We start from the raw sequence: 18,925 nt of genomic DNA, 5'->3' as shown, positions 1-18,925 counted from the left end.
CTGGGCGTGATGGATGACAAGGGACATTCATTTGCTTTCTCTTCTGGGTCTGTCCTGTAGCAGATTATTCCTAGGTACCAGTCTGGCCTTGTAGATTTGCTTTTTCCACTTCGTATTGTGGTCTGGAAAATGCCTGGCGCAACATCCTGATGATGTTGTGAGTCTGCTCAAAGAGTCAGAGCAGATAACGCTTGTGTCTTAAGCGTTGGCTGCAGGCCACGGATTTCGCGTTACATTCTGGGTGGAAGCCAGAAGCATGTCAGGATGTGTAGTGGTCAGTAGATTTCTTTTATATAATATGTGTCTTACTGGTTTCATATAAAACAAACATAGCAATAACCATAAAAAGTAACACTCAAATCCCACCAGGGGAAAAGTCACGAGTCCTTTGTTTCCACTATGAAAGTATCATTTATATCCCAGGGTATCTTTCCAGTGTGATCTTGTGAATCCAGATGATAAATGTGCTTTCTATATACACCAGGCAGAGCAGGGCCTTTTTGAGACAGGAGCAGAGAAAGCACTATTTTAAGTCATCCATGAAGATGTTGGCATACTGTGGAGCCATGCAATAACCTATGGCAGTGCTATTTATCTTAAGATGCATATTTGCCCCAAAGCTCAATTAATTGTAAGCACAAAGTGGCAGAGTTTGCTGCTAGATGTGCTGTAACGCCATCAGGAATGATAGTCTCACATATTATATGGTTGCACACATTAGTATGCACAAAATATTACACACCAGGTTTCCTAAAGTAGCCAGCACATAATACAACAACGACTCTGACTGCTTAGATATACCATATTTTTCACTCTATAAGACGCACCAGACCATAAGAAGCACCTAGTTTTTGGAAGAGGAAAACAAAACAAAAAAAATTCTGAATCCCAGAAGCCAGGACAGCAAGCGGGATCACTGCGCAGTGATCCCACTGGCTGTCCTGGCTTCTGGGATAGCCGCGTGCAGCCTCTCCTGGGCAAGGGGAGCGCGACTAAGGCTCTCCCAAGAGCTCCCTTTAAAAAGCCCCCAAGAGCCGCACACACGTTCCACACGGCTCTTTAAAGGGAGCGCTGAGCAGAGCCTCCCGCCTGCGTTCGCTCCATAAGACGCACACACATTTCCCCTTACTTTTTAGGAGGGGAAAAGTGCATCTTGTAGAGCGAAAAATACGGTACTTATGTATTAATACTTATGAAATTATGCTGCAGAAATATAGTGCTGCTAGGGGCTTGACTCTTTTATATGTATATTATACATATAAAATAAATATTCCTGCATATAATTTTGCACATAATCAGTGAAATGTAGGGCCTCAGAAGGTGATGGACAAAACAGACTTCAAGGATTTTATAGATGCAATTCCTACATTGCAGGGGGGGTTGGATTAAATGACCCTTAGGGTCACTTCCAACTCTACAATTCTATAATTCTAAGTGGGGTTTTTTTAACAAAAAAAAAATCAACAATGCTAGATGCAGGAGGCAGTCTGATATGTTTGGGTCAGAACCCCCAAATTCCATGTATAAATATTTTAAAGACAGATTACAGTACTCAACCATCCCTAATGACAGAGTTAATCATTTTGTAATGAGACGTGTCAGTCATGTAGTGAAAAACAAGTATGAAGATGTGATTGATGTTGATTTGTAATATGATTAGTTGAGGTTTTAGGGTTTGTTTTAATAAGGTATGTTACATGCATGATTTTTATGTGGGTTGTTAATTATAATTAGTGTCTATGTCTATTATCTGAATTGCGTTTATTTATATGTTGCTGCTCTCCTCTTCACTGAAATATATTGGGCATTTTAGTACATTTCAGTTCCCTTTTAAAGATTTGCATTGTTTGCTTGCTTGCTTTTGCTTTCATGAGAGTCCTTGCCAGTCAGAATAGGTGATGAAGAGCTAGATTGATCAGTGGTCTGATTTGTTATTTAAAGAGCTTCATACATTCAGTCCAGTCTTAAAGAGGATTTATTTAATAATAATTAAAAGTATAGATGCTCATGAAGAGAGTCTGCTAATCCTTCAACTCTGGGATAATGCCCCTTGTTTAGAGAGAGGTGCAGACAGAAGAAATTTTGCACAAGAGTAATCTACCTTTGCTCCAGGATCAATACTCAGGTCTAGGAATTGGCCACCTTTGCTGCCAGGTTGTCTCAAGCAGCCCGTGAAGCTTAATACTGTGTTTACTTAAACTCTGGCAAGGATTTCAACTTAATCTCCACCAAAGAACTTCCTTATGGGGGGGGGGGGAATAAAGAGTAATCACTTTGGTGTGGAGCTAAACATTATTGAATGAAATTGTTAGTGAGAATATGGCCCCCATAAAATCATCAGTCTCACGCTACTTTTGCAAGCTGGTCTGTGTATTAGCAAGTCATATAGGCTGAAATGTAATTGGAAGGCTGTAAACAAAGCCACAAAAATCAATGCTGTTTAACTTCTCCATTAATGATCTCAAAAGAAGGAACACTGTGAACAGCATACCAATTACCATCAGATTCGTTGTTGAATTGGAACTAGTTGCACCTTAGCAAGAAAAGAGAGAGACACACAAATATTCCAAAGTGATTAGAGTTATGTGTTGGGAATGAAATTAAGTAAACTTCGAAGGCAAAGGGGAAATGAGAACAACATAGGCCACTCATTACAGAGGAAGAAACCTGGTAACTACAGCATATATGTTTAGTAAGGTACATGTATCTAGAGATGAGTGTCTCTATGCTGAGCAGTGCACCTATTGCACCAGTTTTTTTGTAATGAACTCTTGAGAAGCACAGCTGTCCTGCTGAAGCTAAGAAAGAGAGGAGGACCAAAATTCAAATAGAGATGAGGGAATACTTGGCTTAGTGAGTGCAAAGGATCTCAGAATTATGGTCCATCACAAGCTAAACATGAGTCAGCAGTGGGATGCAGCTGCAAAAAAGGCTAATGAGATTTTAAGCTCAATTAATAGAGACATAATTCTGAAGTCACAGGATGTAATTCCATTTAATTCTCTACTAGTCAGACCTCATCTGGAATACTGCCTAGTTCTGGGCGCCACACTTGAAGAAGGATGTAGACAAATTGTAACGGATCCAGAGAGCGACGATGGTAAAGGTTATTGAGGAAAAGTTCTGATGGAAAGAGTTGCCACCTTTAAGATGGAGTATAGAAAACTGAAGGGGTGTAATTGCCCTCTGTGTGACGGCCCTTAAGATATTTGAAGACTGCTAAGGCTTTTGCTGCCCTAGAAGGCACAATTAGATTTAAAAGGCTCAGGTTACACTACAGAAAGGTGGATTCTAGTTGAGCATTAGGAGACATTTCTTACTAGTAATAGCACTTCAGCAATGAGGAGTGGGAGAGACTCTCAATTGCCAGATGTCACAGAGCAAGCCGGTCAGTAAATCACACAGCACAAAGCTAGAGTTAGCTCTTTATTAGCGAAACACAATCTTTACAGACTTTACAGAGCACAGCAGCCCTGTAAGTCCTATGAAATCAGTTGCCCCACCTCCCTACAGCCACCTAAGTTAGTGGTTAAGAGCGGTAGTCTCGTAATCTGGGGAACCGGGTTCGCTTCCCCGCTCCTCCACATGCAGCTGCTGGGTGACCTTGGGCCAGTCACACTTCTCTGAAGTCTCTCAGCCCCACTCACCTCACAGAGTGTTTGTTGTGGGGGAGGAAGGGAAAGGAGAATGTTAGCCGCTTTGAGACTCCTTAAAGGGAGTGAAAGGCGGGATATCAAATCCAAACTCTTCTTCTTCTTCTTCTCCAGGGCTTCTTGCCAGCAATCAGAGACTCTACCTGTGTGCAACTTGTCTTTGCTCTGCCCATTTCCTTCCTCTCCTGGTTCTGGGAGTCAGCAGGGGAGGGGAGCTTGTTGCAGCAAGAGTGGGAAACACCCTCGACTCTTCACTAGCTGGACTCATCTCTGCCTCTTGGCCTCCCTCCTCTCCTGCTTCAGCTTCTGCACTAATTCTGGCCTTCTCTCTGCCACACACTCTCCCAGCTCACTAAGCCTTGTTACTCCTTCAGTTTTCGGCACCTCCTTTCCCCAGTCTTCTCCTTCTCTCTGTGACCACTCACTGATGTCCCACCACCACTCCCCGGACTCTGAGCCTTCTTGCCTTGGGGTTTCCCCAGTGGGTTCCTCCCGCCATTACTCCGCTTCCATGACACCAGAGATCTGTGTGTATTTTGTGGATGCTCTTACTCTGGATTTCCAGTATCAAGCAGGGGGTAGACATTTATTATTAGATTTATGAACTGCACCATCAAAGTTCCTTCAGTGTGACATCGTTGTTGGGGATGAGAGAGATGATCATAGGATTTCAAGTAAACCTTCACCCCAGCATGTTCCAGAACTCAGCCCAGTCTTTAATCTGTGCTGCTGGTTTTTTAGTGACACTACATTGGCATGATAGTCTAAATCACCGGTTTAGCATGAAGGGTGGGTAATTGTCATCAACATCTTCCTGACTAATGAGTGAGATTGTTTATATTTCTATGGTGCCTATATATTGGTGTGGGTTGAAGCAATTTATCCAGAAATCATGAGTGAATCCCACACCCTTAGGGTCCACAGACTAAGCTATAATAGTAGGACATTTTAATTGAGATAATCTTTGCATTTCTACCCTTAGAATTAGAGGGAATAATTGTCCCCATGCTATTCTTGTTGCTTGGTCTTCTTATGATCGTTCCTACCCCCATATGAAGTATTTGTTTCAGTTTCCCCTCATCTCCAGTTCACCCTTCTTCCCACCCCCCGTTTGCGCTTGGGGGGAGAATCCCATCAGTGATCTTTGATACACAATTACAGCCTCTATTTCCTGAGTAAGTCAACTGTGCAGCCCCCATCGTGCTCACACGGGGGTGTCTCACTTACAGAAAGGAGATGAAGGGAGAGAAAAGGAAACCAGAATGAGAAGATGAGATATCCATTTGGGGATTATATCACTTGTTCCTCGATGGCACTGCAGTGCTGCCTGCAAGAGCATCATGATTAAAGTCAGAATGGGATGTGAAAGAGATAAAGGCAAGTTTTGCATTAGAGGCATACGGCTATTCACCTGCCGAGGAGTTGGAGGAAAACCTCTCAGGTCCTCTGCTTTTCTGCCATTGATTTGAGAGTTAGTTAATCTTCTTGTTTCAAAACTAAAATGCCCGCTAGAGAACTAAAATGCCTCTTAAAGTAAATACCAGAAACAAAAGACTTATCATTCTCTTTGCGACTAAAAAGACATAGCTCGACTTGTTGTTGTCATTTAGTCGTTTCGTCGTGTCCGCCTCTTCGTGACCCCCTGGACCAGAGCACGCCAGGCACTCCTGTCTTCCACTGCCTCCCGCAGTTTGGTCAAACTCATGCTGTAGCTTTGAGAACATTGTCCAACCATCTCATCCTCCGTCGTCCCCTTCTTGTGCCCTCTATCTTTCCCAACATCAGGGTCTTTTCCAGGGAGTCTTCTCTTCTCTTCTCTTCTCTTCTCTTCTCTTCTCTTCTCATGAGGTGGCCAAAATATTGGAGTCTCAGCTTCAGGATCTGTCCTTCTAGGGCTGATTTCCTTAAGATACGTTTGATCTTCTTGCACTCCATGGTACTCTCAAGAGTCTCCTCCAGCACCAGAATTCAAAAGCATCCATTCTTCGGCGATCAGCCTTCTTTATGGTCCAGCTCTCACTTCCATACATCACTACTGGGAAAACCATAGCTTTGACTATATGGACCTTTGTTGGCAAGGTGATGTCTCTGCTTTTTAGCTCGACTTACCCTTTCTTATTGTGGATGGCCAAACATTATTCTTACATTGGCAAGAAATATGTCTATAGCAGATCAGGACACAGATATCACTGTTTTAATAGCTTCCTTCTTAGCCACAGTTTTACCCGGAAGGGTTCCCAACAAACCATCCTTTCGGGAAACAGACAGGGCAAAGCAGAGTATCTAAGTGCACACAATCCCAATGTGACCTCATGACCTTGACAGCGTCACCCTTGTCCTTTTAATTATCCCAGTGACCTGAAATGTTTTATATTGTGATGCCAATAAAGGGATTTGATTTGATTTGATATGTCCATAGCTTCATCAGAAATATAACCCCAGTTTAGAAAGGGCAGCATTTCAGGGCTGGGTGAATGATTTGCATATGAGAGTCCCACTCACATCAGAACTGCTTAAGAGCTGGGGCGTGCTTTACAGACCTTCTACAGATTTTGCGGCATCTATTGTGCATCTTTTCAGTGATGCTCTCAGAAATTATCTCAATAGATTATGTATCTTTTTTGGTCACCTTGAGCCCTCTTGGATTTAAATTGGGCAAAGGTGTGAAACGTATAGCCCCAAACTGGGTCCTACATATTTTTGGCTTTTCTTTGCACAATTCAGGTGTATTTTCAGTGAAAGCTACTTTTTGCTGATAGCCAGTGATGGGTATTTTTCTTGTTTTTTGTTGTTGTTTAGTCGTCTTAGCTGTGTTCGACTCTCCGTGACCCCATGAACCAGAGCATGCCTCGGAAACTCTCTCTTTCTTCTCAAAGCTTCTCCTTTTTTATGTCCATAAAAGTTTTCCTGGAGTTTTCTTGGCAAAATACTGGAATGGATCACATTTAGTCTAAACTCCAGGTGGATCACATTTAGTCTAAACTCTCAGCTATGACCTGTCCATCTTGGGTGGCCCTGCACGGAAAAACACAAAGCTTCTCAGAGCTATTCAAGCCCCTTCACCACGACAAGGCAATGATCCATGAAGGGAACTAGGGATGTAGTCTACTAAAAAAGAGACATCCCAGATGGTAGCAGCCAGCCCATTTTTAGACCCCCTAGGCCATGGACTAAAATAGTAGTAACTGATGATAATAGAATCTTCTTAGGAGAGAAAAAAACACAATAAACATTATCCAGCTTTGACCAGATTTGTTCAGGTCTCAGAAATACATCCAGTCCTGAAATGGAATATTCAGTGGTATTATTTAGGAAATGTTTGCGAGAAGTTCCAGGTGGCATTTTCTTTCTTTCTTTCTTTCTTTCTTTCTTTCTTTCTTTCTTTCTTTCTTTCTTTCTTGTTTTACATCCCGCCTTTTGGTCAAATGATCATCAATGTGGCTTACAATAGGCTGCAATGATACAAAACCAACCACGCAAAACCCCGTCCGTAACGAAGAGAACTCCACCATCCTTTGTACCCCAGCTGATGCATGGGGCCAAGGCAGGCTTCCCTTCAGTTCTGCAGTCATAGGGCAACTGAACGTTCTTTCTAGCAGAGACGAGGGTGGGAGCAAATGACCTGCAGCTACTCCTTCTCTGGACAATGATGAGGCCAGGGTCGTCTTCTTCTTGCTGTGACTCTCTTCCTGGTAGGCACGGGGTGCAACCTTCCACTGGCCCTTAGTCCTCTGGCCCATAGATGGGATCAGAGGGCACCTCCCTTCAGCTCTTCTGGCCCAGATCAGCTGGAAACTGGAACCAATTATCCTTGATGTCTGGGAGGGAGAAGCAAGCTCCCTACAGCAGCTCTTTGGGTGACGCCTAAATGCCTAGTGCCCTCAAACCTTATATTTATGTCTAAAATTTGAAACAGATGGTTCATGCGTCAATCACACCTTGGTTTCTTAAGAGGATCACAAATGCGCTATAGGCTTTTCAGGGCTCTCACCCCCTTATCTTCCACACAGCGGCTTCCTGGTTCCTCTTTAGTTTTGACTGTAGCTTGCTGGGATGTGGAAAAAGAAACAGGAAGAGAGAAGAATTTAAAGTGGTTTGTGTGTGTAAAGAACATGTGAGAACAAGGTTTATTCAACAGTTCTAAATTGATAGTTTACACACAGCAGTTCTCAAGCTGTGGGTCCCCAGATGTTGTTGGACCACAATTCCCATCATCCCTGAGCTCTGGCCTTGCTAGCTAGGGGTGATGGGAGTTGTAGTTCAACAACATCTGGGGATCCACAGGTTGAGAAAGGCTGGCTTACAGGATCATGTGAGTCACAGTATGGGGTGTTAGGGGAGGGGTAGTACCTCTGGTGAGGGACATCTCTTGCTCCTTCTGGAGTAGTTTCTTCACCTTTGGTCCCCATCCTGAACTCAGTTCCTGCCTGGGGCTCCTAGAAGCTGTCAGCATCCAACAGCAGCCACATCCTGGGAAACAGCTTTGACTGGCCAACTAAACCAGGTGAAGGTAGGCTATGGGTCTCAAACCCTCGTTGAGTTAGGGACTTCCCCTGCATGCAAAGATGGGACCCAGCGGACTGAGTAGATGAGACCAATAGTGAGTCCAGTGGTCAAGGAGGTGGTTTTTGCATGTGCTGTAGAGGAAGGTGAGCGGCAGACGGGGCTCATCAACCTGGGAAAGTAGCCCATCTAGGAGAAGGAAAACTCTGATGGTAAACCTCCACTGCCTTGTGGGGTAACTTCACGAGAAGAAAAGGCTAAGGAGTAAGCCCTACACAAATCTGGAGTGGAGTCCCTAAGGCGGTTGGGTAGCATCTTGATACACCTCCTTCCGGCAACTCCTACAGCCAAGCTGGTGCCAAATATTGCTCTACTTTTGGGTCACATCAGTGATGCCGAGACGGAGGTCTTGTCATCTGGGCAACCCAGTACCTCCATATGCACTGCCCAGGCTTGTGCCCCAGGGGGGTCACTTGGGTGCTGCTAACACAGCAGTTTGACTTCACCCCCGGAGGCACACTCCATTGTCTCTTGAGACAGAGGGTGCCAACGAGCCAAAATAAGTAATAATCATAATCATAATATAATATTATTTATACCCCACCCATCTGGCTGGGCTTCCCCAGCCACTCTGGGCAGCTTCCAAAAAAATATTAAAATACTGTAATGCATAAAACATTAAAAGCTTCCCTAAACAAGGCTGGCTTCAGATGTCTTCTAAAAGTCTGGTAGTTGTTGTTTCTCTTTGACATCTGGTGGGAGGGCGTTCCACAGAGCGGGTGCCACTACCGAGAAGGCCCTCCGCCTGGTTCCCTGTAACTTTGCTTCTCACAGGGAGGGAACCGCCAGAAGGCCCTTGGAGCTGGACCTCCGTGTCCGGGCAGAACGATGGGGGTGGAGACGCTCCTTCAGGTATACTGGACCGAGGCCGCTTAGGGCTTTAAAGGTCAGCACCAACACTTTGACTTGTGCCCGGAAACGTACAAGCAAAGTGTACAAGCAAAGCTGGAATTTGAATTCCTGAGCTTTTGGTTGATTATTCTGTTAAGGTAGTGAAGTAATTAATGCATCTCCTACCTGGTGCTGCTAATTTCAAAAGCAACCGCAGTGCCAAGGAGTACATTATAGCAGATTTCTTGCAGACATTATTTTTCAGTGCATTATGAATGCATTATAGCCCACAAAAGCGGTTGTATGTGGGACATTTCTGAAAGTCGTTTTCTTAAAAATCCCAGCTACAATGACAGCAGGTCCACGCTCGAGATGATGCTCACTGGGAAACGGCTTAGAGCAACAACAACACATTTCAGTGGGGAACAATATTAATTACTTCCAATATGCCTCACAAGAGGAAGTAACTCGTTTTTATTATAGCACAAATATTATTTGGAATAGGAAGGTTACTCTAACTGTTACCACAATCTACGTATCATTAACTTAACCTGTATAGAAAAGAGATTAACAGCAGTGTAAATTGTTATGGAAAACCTGTGAGTGATAACTGCATATTTTTAATGCAAATAAGTCTCTGCCTGCAGCTCTTTCTCTAGCACACTGGGGAACTGAAATTATGTATTTAACAAAATAAGAAACTTTGCTGTGGTTCTGAGCCTTGAAAATAACTGCTTATTGCAACAAGGTTTACCATCTATCAATTATCCACTACTCTCATGTTTTTTATCGGACTACCATTAATTGGTCTCATGGTAGATACATGTATATTATTAATTTTAAAATAAAACAGAGGCAAAAACATGCCAGTAGTGCTTCTGCAAGGAAGCAGACATATTTTTCAGACTCAAGACTCACATGTGTATGCCCAGTCTAAATTTTGAAGTGAGAATTTTGCCAGTACCCCAGTGCTTGCAGAGGGAGCCACCTGGTGGAGACTGTGTGCAAGGCCTATTCCTTTACTTGCAGAACATTTCAATGCTGTGGTTAGATGAGGGGTCACTAACCTTTCTGGGCTTGTGGGCACATGTCAGGAGCGGCTGTCAGGAGCAGGTCAGCAATAAATCACACGGCATCAGTGAAGTTAACTCTTTATCCAAGGAAACAAGGTCAACTCAAGAGGCCGGGTCTAATGAGCACAGCTACTTGTCCTGGTGGATCTTGCCCCTGTGAGGCAGTCGTGGGGACTGAAGGTCCACGCCACCCCACAGTTCCCTCAGTCTCCTCCTCTCCTGGGTCCTTCCCAAGCAATCTGAGACTCCGTTGCCATGCATGCCTGCTTTGCTTCTCCCTCTTCATACCTCTTCTGGTTCTGGGAGACCAGCAGGAGGGGGAGACCCCCTGGCTTCTTCACAAGAAATAATGAATAATAATAGTTCCTTTTTAACCAGGCCTTTGGTTGATATGATTGACATCCTATGCCCTTGTAAAATGTGGTTCTTTGGGGGGGGCAGTTATTGGGTTGTTTTTATTTTGATTATGTATATTGAGGTTTTATATTTTGATTTTGTTCTGTGAACCATCCTGAGACCTCCGGGTATAGGGCGGTATCATCATCATCATCATCATCCTGCCTCTGCCTCTTGGCCCCTCTCCTCTCCAGCCTCCATATTGGGACTGATCTCTGCCACAGACTCTTCCAGCTGACTAAGCCATGTTATATTGTCAGCGTCTGATCCCTGCTTCCCAGCCTGCTCCCTCTTCTCCCCCTGACCACTCATCATTGTCTCACCACCTATCCCAAGGCTCCGAGCCGCTTTCCCTTAGGGGTTCCCCAGCTGGAGCCTCCCAACCCTCCAGCCGGTCCATGACATCACATATGGGGAGAAATGATCATGGCTACCACCTTCCCTTGCAACTGCCTCTGTGCACCCTGCAACTGTGGTATACATGCTGAGATGCCCATGCTCCACAACCACGTACTCATACCCTGCAACCAGACATTCAGACACGAACATGTATGTGTTGGGATACTGCCAGGGAGACAAAGTCCATCATGACTCCACGTCGTCTCCGTTGCGATCCATCGATCTCCCATAGATACAGTATCAGCAATTAGCGACACGAGCTCCAGAAAGAGCTTGCCACATTCCAGAGCTGATGCACGCTCTATCAGCAGAATTCACACAGCGAAAGATGCACGCAGGAGAGCATTATTTACAAGTTTATTCAGCGTTGGTCAGAACAAAGAAAACATGACTGCCTGCTTCGGTGTCTCAGGCACAGAGAGAGAAACGAAAGCAATAGACAAAACATAAACATCCTGTGAACAGGAAATACACAGGCTGTGACACAAACATCCTGCTCCCTTTTAAGGTGGAACGGAAATATCCTAACAGTATGCACCTAAGGTAAAGGTAAAGGGACCCCTGACCATTAGGTCCAGTCACTGACGACTCTGGGGTTGCAGCGCTCATCTTGCTTTATTGGCCGAGGGAGCTGGCGTACAGCTTCTGGGTCATGTGGCCAGCATGACTGAGCCGCTTCTGGCGAACCAGAGCAGTGCACGGAAACGCCATTTACCTTCCCGCCGGAGCGGTACCTATTTATCTACTTGCACTTTGGCGTGCTTTCGAACTGCTAGGTTGGCAGGAGCAGGGACTGAGCAACGGGCGCTCACCTCTTCGCAGGGACTCGAACCGCCAACCTTCTGATCGGCAAGTCCTAGGTTCTGTGGTTTAGCCCACAGCGCCACCCGCGTCCCTTATGTATGCACCTTATTAAGCCTTATTAAGCATCTAAGTCTTCCTATATTGCTAGAGGAATGCTATTGTAAAGGAGGTTAAACAGTGGGAGTTTGCGGTTGCTTCTGACGCAGCAGGGATAAGAGTGGTGTTGGCATTGCTGGCAATTATATCTCAGTGCGCTTGTAAGATGGTGAACGGTCCTAGAAGAAGGGCCCCTCCTAATAAAAAACTGTTTAGCTATTCTATCTGCTACTGATCTAAGCAACAAACAGCCTTGAGTGTCGACTGTCACTGTTTGAGGACAGAGGAACCTCCTAAAGCAGGGCTTAGCAACCTAAGGCCCAGGGGCCACAAGTGGCCCATGGGGGTCGTTTTACCAGACCACAAGCTGCCCCCAAACCGAGCCACCCACTTGGTTAGTCCTGGCGCAGTGCAGTGCGGGGACTCACTTCCACGGCTCCGGAAATTGTGTCTGCGCATGCGCAGATGCCGGAAATCGCATCTGCTCACCCAGGCAAGGTAAGCCTTGCTGACCCCTTTCTTAAAGTGATGGACATTCCTTTGTTAGAAGTTTTTAAAGGAGAGGTTGGCTGGCCACTTATCAGGAGTGGATTTCCTGCAATGGGAGGGATTTGTTGGAAGTCGAGGGGCAGCTCAGCTTTCAAAGAAAAGTTCGCATGGGGCTAAAAGACAGTAAGGGAGCTCCAGGTTCTTTCACTGCCTCTGAGGCTTAAAAAAAAAATATCTCTGTGCTGACCTGTCCCTTGATCTTGAGACTGATATTCTCAGGCTGCATCCTCTCTAAATCCCACCTCCCTCTCACACTTCCCTCTGGGACCTCGAACTACGAAATCGTCTTGGATCGATCTCTCCAAGCGGGCAAGCGTGGCCGCCTTGGTTTTGTGCACCTTGATGTGGTTTAGAACTCTAAAAAGTATCTATCCCACCCAGGTCATAGACTTCCTATAATAAACACTTCGTTGTGTCGCGCGTCGAGGTCCCCCAGGCCACCCCAATAACTCACACTTCACACATCAATTTTTGTTTAAGGTTTTTGGCATGAATTTGGCCACAACTTTCTTTAAATACACACACATGAGTGGTTGCTTAGGCATTGGTTACGACTATCTGTCCTTGCTCCAGGGACAGAACTGACTTCCGGATTCCAGCGGAAGCCAGTCAGGGAGAACCATATTGGGGGGAAATGAAGCTGGGCATCAGTCCCCCATCTCTCACCCTCATGCCCCCTGGGGCTTGCACGGCCCAAGTCCGATGCCAGGGACTAGGACGAAAGGGATGGCAAGCCCCTGGATTCCTTTAGGAGAATTCCCTTTCCGCACCACCGTTGGAGGGGTAGGCACTTACCCCTCCACCAACCAATTTGAACCAATGCCTAACTGCCAACCTTACAAGTTGTGACAATTTGCTACGCAGCAAAAACCAAATGGCACCAGCCAATCAGCCAGATGGACAAAATTCCTACCAGGCCGCTGCCCCAAGGCAGACGACCCCATGACAGGCATAGCAATGTCAGAGGACAACAACAACCCCCCCTTTTCAGGGAGGGTGGGCGGGTGATCCGGTGCAAGCAGCCCAAGAGAAGGTCCCAGGCTGCGAGCCCTGGATTTAAGACCTCTGACCCCTCCCACACTTTAGCAACATAACATTCTCCCCAGCAGCACTCCTTGCCCAGTCACAGCATGTGGCCAATTTGCCCCACAACAGTGGGGTGGCCTTTTTGGCCCCCACCGCAACACGTGCTCTGTATTATGGAGAACACGCTTTTCCACAAGCAGCATCTTGCGTGCGTGACTGCAACAGAAAAGTCTAACCAGATTCGCAAGCCAGTAGCCTCCATGCTCTGCAGACTGAATTTTCCCCCATCCCAAGAGAACTGAACAAGATTGCCATGGAGTTCCCTTTCAGTGCCTAAATAAAAATGTCTGTGTGGGTGGAAGGTCACTTCCAATTCTATAACGCTGTGTAGCATAAAAATAATGTTGGTAAAACACCAAGACAATCAATATAAGCAATCACTTTAAACCTGTTGCAACATATTTACAAGTCAGCCTATCAGTCAAAGGCTTATCTAACTAAAATGGCCAGACTTGGGGATGCAGACATATAAATCTTCCTTTTTTTTTGTTCCCAGATATTTCATTGGTGTTTTTTCTTTTGTTTAATTCTAATGATAACTGGTTTGGTTAACGCCAGAACAACATTATCTGTAGCTTTTTAATATGTTTGACATTTTTTAAAATAAAAGTGTCCTTTTTCTGTTTCCTTATCACTTGTATTAATTTCCAGGGTTTCTTAAACTAAGATTGATAACATAGATGATAGTAGGAAGATCTGTCTTCCTTTCTTTTTTTCCTTTTAAATTAATATTCTATATTAATTTTTTAACAAGGAAAACAAGCATCGTATTTCCAAAATAGGAATTGTAAAACACCGAAAATTGAATTTGCATAGTAGTAGCGTACACAATAACTGGTTTGGTGTTAAGCCAATATAACGCACAAAACCATAAAAGAATATGACAAACTAATGAACCTACAAATAATATATGCTAAATCACAAAACACATAAAAAATGAAACAATTTTTAGTCTACGGTATGTTGTGTTTTCGTTATGTCCCTCATATTTCTCTTCCATAAAATCCCTCTTTGATCTTGTTGTATGTATTTATACCATTTAATCTTTTTGCCGAAATGCCACTGAATATCTTCTAGTCATTATTCAGCAGTGATATAGGTCTGTAGGAAATCATGAAAGATTTTATAGATTGATGATAAACTTTCACAGCCTAGCACCATATTCTCATTCAAAGCCTTAATGACTTATAGTATTTCACTATTAGAGGTGGGCTCATTCAATAGTTCCTGATCTCCCTCAGTTAATTTTGGAATATTTATTTCAGATATAAACTTCAATATTACTCCTTTATTGAGGTTATTTGATTTCTATAATATAGACTAATATTTTAAGGATTCTACCGACTTCTTCCCTGAAGTTTTGGCTGTATCATTTTCCAACTTTAGTCGAGGGATTTCCCCCTTTCGTTGTTACTTTTAGTTGAAAAGCAAGTAGCGGGCTCTGCTTATTCCATTTGTATTTTATTTGTTTACCTAAATTAGTTGATTAAGACATTTTGTGTGTTTCTGAAAGTCCCTTTTCAGGGATATTCAGTTTATCCAGACCTGTTAAAATAGGTTGATGCCTTATATTATTTCTCTGGTGCCCTATAGTCTTCCTCTGATTTATTAATCTCTACCAACAGTTCACATTCAAATACTAGACGTTCATCCATTTTGTTTTTCCACAGGGCAGGTACACCACGGCCAAGTTTCCTACCTGGTTCCTCCAATTCACCTGGACTCGGATCTCGAGAGGCAATCGTTTAAGGGTGAGTTAGCAGCGTAATAATTCTTGGGTGACAGCATTCATGGACTCATCACAGTTTGGCTGCATTACTGACCCCACGGAGGGTATTCTGTCCCAAGTGTGTTGCAATTTAACAGGTTTGAAGCAGACCAGGCTCATTCTTTGCCTTGGATGCCCCCGTCACGCTCTCTGAGTTGCAGCGTTATTTGGAACCAATCCGCCAGATCTATATCCCACTTGGGGAAAGCTCTGAAAGAAAAACCTCCAAAAATATAAACAGAATATATCTGGTATATAGCGCATTCTTTGTTGGTTTGCTTGGAGTCAGGAGAGATGTGAAGTGCCCCATTCATCACAAGGCACTGCTAAAGAAGCGGCAACAATGGGAACATGAATGGCACCCACTTCCTGTTCCAGCTTGTACTCCAAGGGGGGTAAATGTACCGTATTTTTTCCTCTATAAGACTCACTTTTTCCCTCCTAAACAGTAAGGGGAAATGTGTGTGCGTCTTATGGGGCGAAAAATACGGTAATTCTTGGTTGCAGTTCCTCTCCCTTTCATTCAAAATCAGGAAGTGGCAGAAGAAGAAGTCGAGATGAATAAAGGCTGCGACAGCCTCTCCTCCTCCACAAGTCTGTTTTGCTTTTGTTTTTTAAATGACAGTGCACCTTTTTTTAAAAAAAATACCTCCGTTAAAGTAGTGAGAAACAAAGGAAAGAGTAAGGAGGTTGTAAACTGTGTGAAGCTTTTCATATTTGAGATACTTGGAAGAAGGCGAAGAGAAAAATACAGGCAAAATGAACTTTGCTAAATCTTAGCCTCAGTCTCCCCCTTTAGTCAAGAATCCGGTTATTATTTTGGGGCTTGTTTGGGACCTGTTATCACTGGCATTATTGACCTCACTTATGAGGTGTTCCAATCTCTACTGCGAAAGGCTCCTTATTATGTGTAAATGTTTGTATTCCACAAAGGAGTGGTTCTTATTTTTCCTGGTCTGTATAAGGTGATACGGACTTTATTTGCGCTGGTACAGTTTTTGTGCTGATTGATTTTCGTTTTGATTCCATTCCTATTTTATTGGTTTTGAATGTGTGAACCACAAAGAGGACCTGGTTAATTGGATAGCATATAAATGACAAAAGTAAATGCATGTTTTGAGCAGCTGGTAGGAATTCTTCTGGAAGCTGCAGTTTCATTTCAGGGGACTTAAATGCTACTTTTGGCAGTGATTAATTGGTGGTCTCCCTGTGACTCTTGGATTCATGTGGAATGATTAATCTTGCCTTTTGTCACCAGGCAAGTCACAGGATCAACATGTTGATAGGTGTGGTTTTAGGCTTTTGCCATTGGTTTATAAGCATAATTGGTAAGCCTTGAATTGTCAGCCCCCCAGTTCTATATCTTTGTATCCAGTTGTGAAGCAGTCTGCTTGATTGCCTTGTGGTCTCTTTAGATTGACCTCATTTTAATGCCAAGTTTTGAAACGGATTCGCAGCCAGGATCATCAAACATCTATTACTGGGTTGCTCTTTGGACTAACTGTGTTGCAACTAGAGGAGAAAATGGGTGGTGAGAATGTCTTAAATACTGCAGGAAGGAGGTGGATGAGATGATGGTTATTATTATTATTATTATTACTACTACTACTACTACCCTGCTCATCTGGCTGGGTTTCCCTAGCCACTCTGGGGGGCTCCCAACAGAATATTAAAAAAACGACGAAACATCAAACATTAAAAACTTCCCTATACAGGGCTGCCTTCAGACGTCTTCTGAAAGTCAGATAGTTGTTTATTTCCTTGACATCCGATGGGAGGGTGTTCCACAGGGCGGGTGCCACTACCGAGAAGGTCTTCTGCCTTGTTCCCTGTAACCTCACTTCTGGCAGTGAGGGAACCACCAGAAGGCCCTTGGAGCTGGACCTCAGTGTCTAGGCTGAATGATAGGGGTGGAGATGCTCCTTCAGGCATCTCCAAGGTCTTTTAGGGCTTTAAAGATCAGCACCAACATGTTGAATTGCACTCAGAAACGTACAGGGACCCCATATTAGTGCCAATGTAGCTAATATGCTTCAAGCAGAGGATTTATTTTGGATCTCAGAAGGATTTGGTGGATGATCTTGTGAGTTTCCACCACCTGCTGCCTCTGTGCTCAAGGCTCCTTGGAGCAGGGGAAGAAAGTTCTATGTTTTTATATTGTTGTAAACCACTGTGATATATTTTTATGATACAGCGATAATACAAATATATATATTTAAAATAAATAGTAAGCAAACAAACAAGCCATGGGTGGCCCTAAAGCCTTGCAGAGGTCTCAGCTGGAACACTTACAAAAGTTCAACCTGTTTCAGACCAGGCAATGGGATCTTTTGTTGCAGTCACACGATTTGCTTCTGGGAATTATTTATTTGTAACGCAGCTGCTGGTTGGGGGGAGATGAGTTTAAGCAATTCTTCAGGTATATATATATATATATATATTTGCTTTCGTAGATTTTCACGGGTACAGGAATGCAGGTTTTGGTGTCCTCGGGTGTCTTCCCGTGTAAAAGTTGGGGTGTCTAGGCGACGTTTCGACGAGGTCTCACTCGTCATCTTCAGGCTGGTGCTTTCGGCTTCTTGTTACTGGAACAGAGCAGGATCTCAGTGTTTGAGTTCCTATAAATACTGTTGAGGAGGTGTGGTGTATAGCCTCCAATGTTCTGGGCAGAGAAGAGGTTCCCAGGCTAGTGTGCCTTTTCTTCTTTTGTTCCTTAATTACTTGAGGGATATCTTGAGTGATTTCTTGAGTGATTTCCTGAATCCCACTTAGGTGGGTCATTAGGTGTGGATTAGTTGCTAAAGCCTTCGTGTCTTGAACTCTTGAACTTTGTGAAGAGTTTTTCTGAGAAGATGGCTGTACTGCACTTGGTTGTGCTCTGGCTTGGCTTCGTGTATAGGGGCGAGCTGTGGTTTTGTGGCCTGTGCCAGCCAGATCTGTGTAGGGATTGCAGGGGCTTCGTGTATAGGGGCGAGCTGTGGTTTTGTGGCCTGTGCCAGCCAGATCTGTGTAGGGATTGCAGGGGGGTGCAGCATCCGGAGGTGCCACCCTGGTTTGGCTACTGGATGGTGTCTGTAATTTATCTGTGGAGAGGGTCTGGGTTTGGGTCTGGTGTGGTTGATTGGTGATGGCGTTCTGTGTGCCTCTGGATCTGGTGTCAGATTTTGTGGGGAGGGCTAATTTCCAGATGTCTGGCAAGCGGGATGTGTCGTCACGCTTGTTCATGTTGTGAGGGTGTTTCTCTATCTCGATGGCTTCCATGATTATTCTCTTGTGGTGATGTTCCATGTTAAAGAGCAATTTGGAATCTGCAAAATTAATTTCGTGTCCTGTTTCTTTCATGTGTTGGAAAAGAGAGGAAGTTTTTTCTTCTTTTTTGACGGCATTCTTGTGTTCTGCGATCCGTGCATTTATTCGTCTGTTTGTTTGTCCAATGTACGTGGCTGGGCAGACTTTGCAGGGTATTTCATAGACCCCTTGGTTTTCCAACTGAATTTTATCCTTGGGGTTTCTGAGGATATTGGCTATTTTTTGGTTGGTGCAAAAGGCTGTTTTGATATTGTGTTTATGGAGGATTTTGCTAATTTTATCTGTAGTGCCCTTGATATAAGGAAGGAGGGCTATGCCATTGTTTTCTTCTGTGTCTTGGTTTTTGGGGGGTGTTTCTTTTTGGATTAGCTTCGTAACCCTGTTTTGCTGGTATCCAT

The 18,925-nt window shown here is 44.2% G+C and overlaps 1 protein-coding gene across 16 annotated transcripts in view; it reads left to right on the top strand.

Annotated features, from left to right (window-relative positions):
• Window positions 1-18,925, top strand: part of ADGRL3 (adhesion G protein-coupled receptor L3) — a 524,012-nt gene that overhangs the window by 315,180 nt on the left and 189,907 nt on the right. For all 16 annotated transcript variants that reach the window (XM_083419414.1, XM_083419412.1, XM_083419411.1 and 13 more), the window contains one exon: window positions 15,121-15,201. In XM_083419414.1, coding sequence (XP_083275540.1) covers window positions 15,121-15,201 — 81 coding nt within the window. The remainder of the gene's footprint in view (window positions 1-15,120; window positions 15,202-18,925) is intronic.

The sequence above is a fragment of the Podarcis tiliguerta genome (genome assembly GCF_965153285.1).
Source record: "Podarcis tiliguerta genome assembly, chromosome: 17".
Classification (NCBI taxonomy): Eukaryota; Metazoa; Chordata; class Lepidosauria; order Squamata; family Lacertidae; genus Podarcis; species Podarcis tiliguerta.
This window is presented reverse-complemented; position numbering and strand designations above follow the sequence as displayed.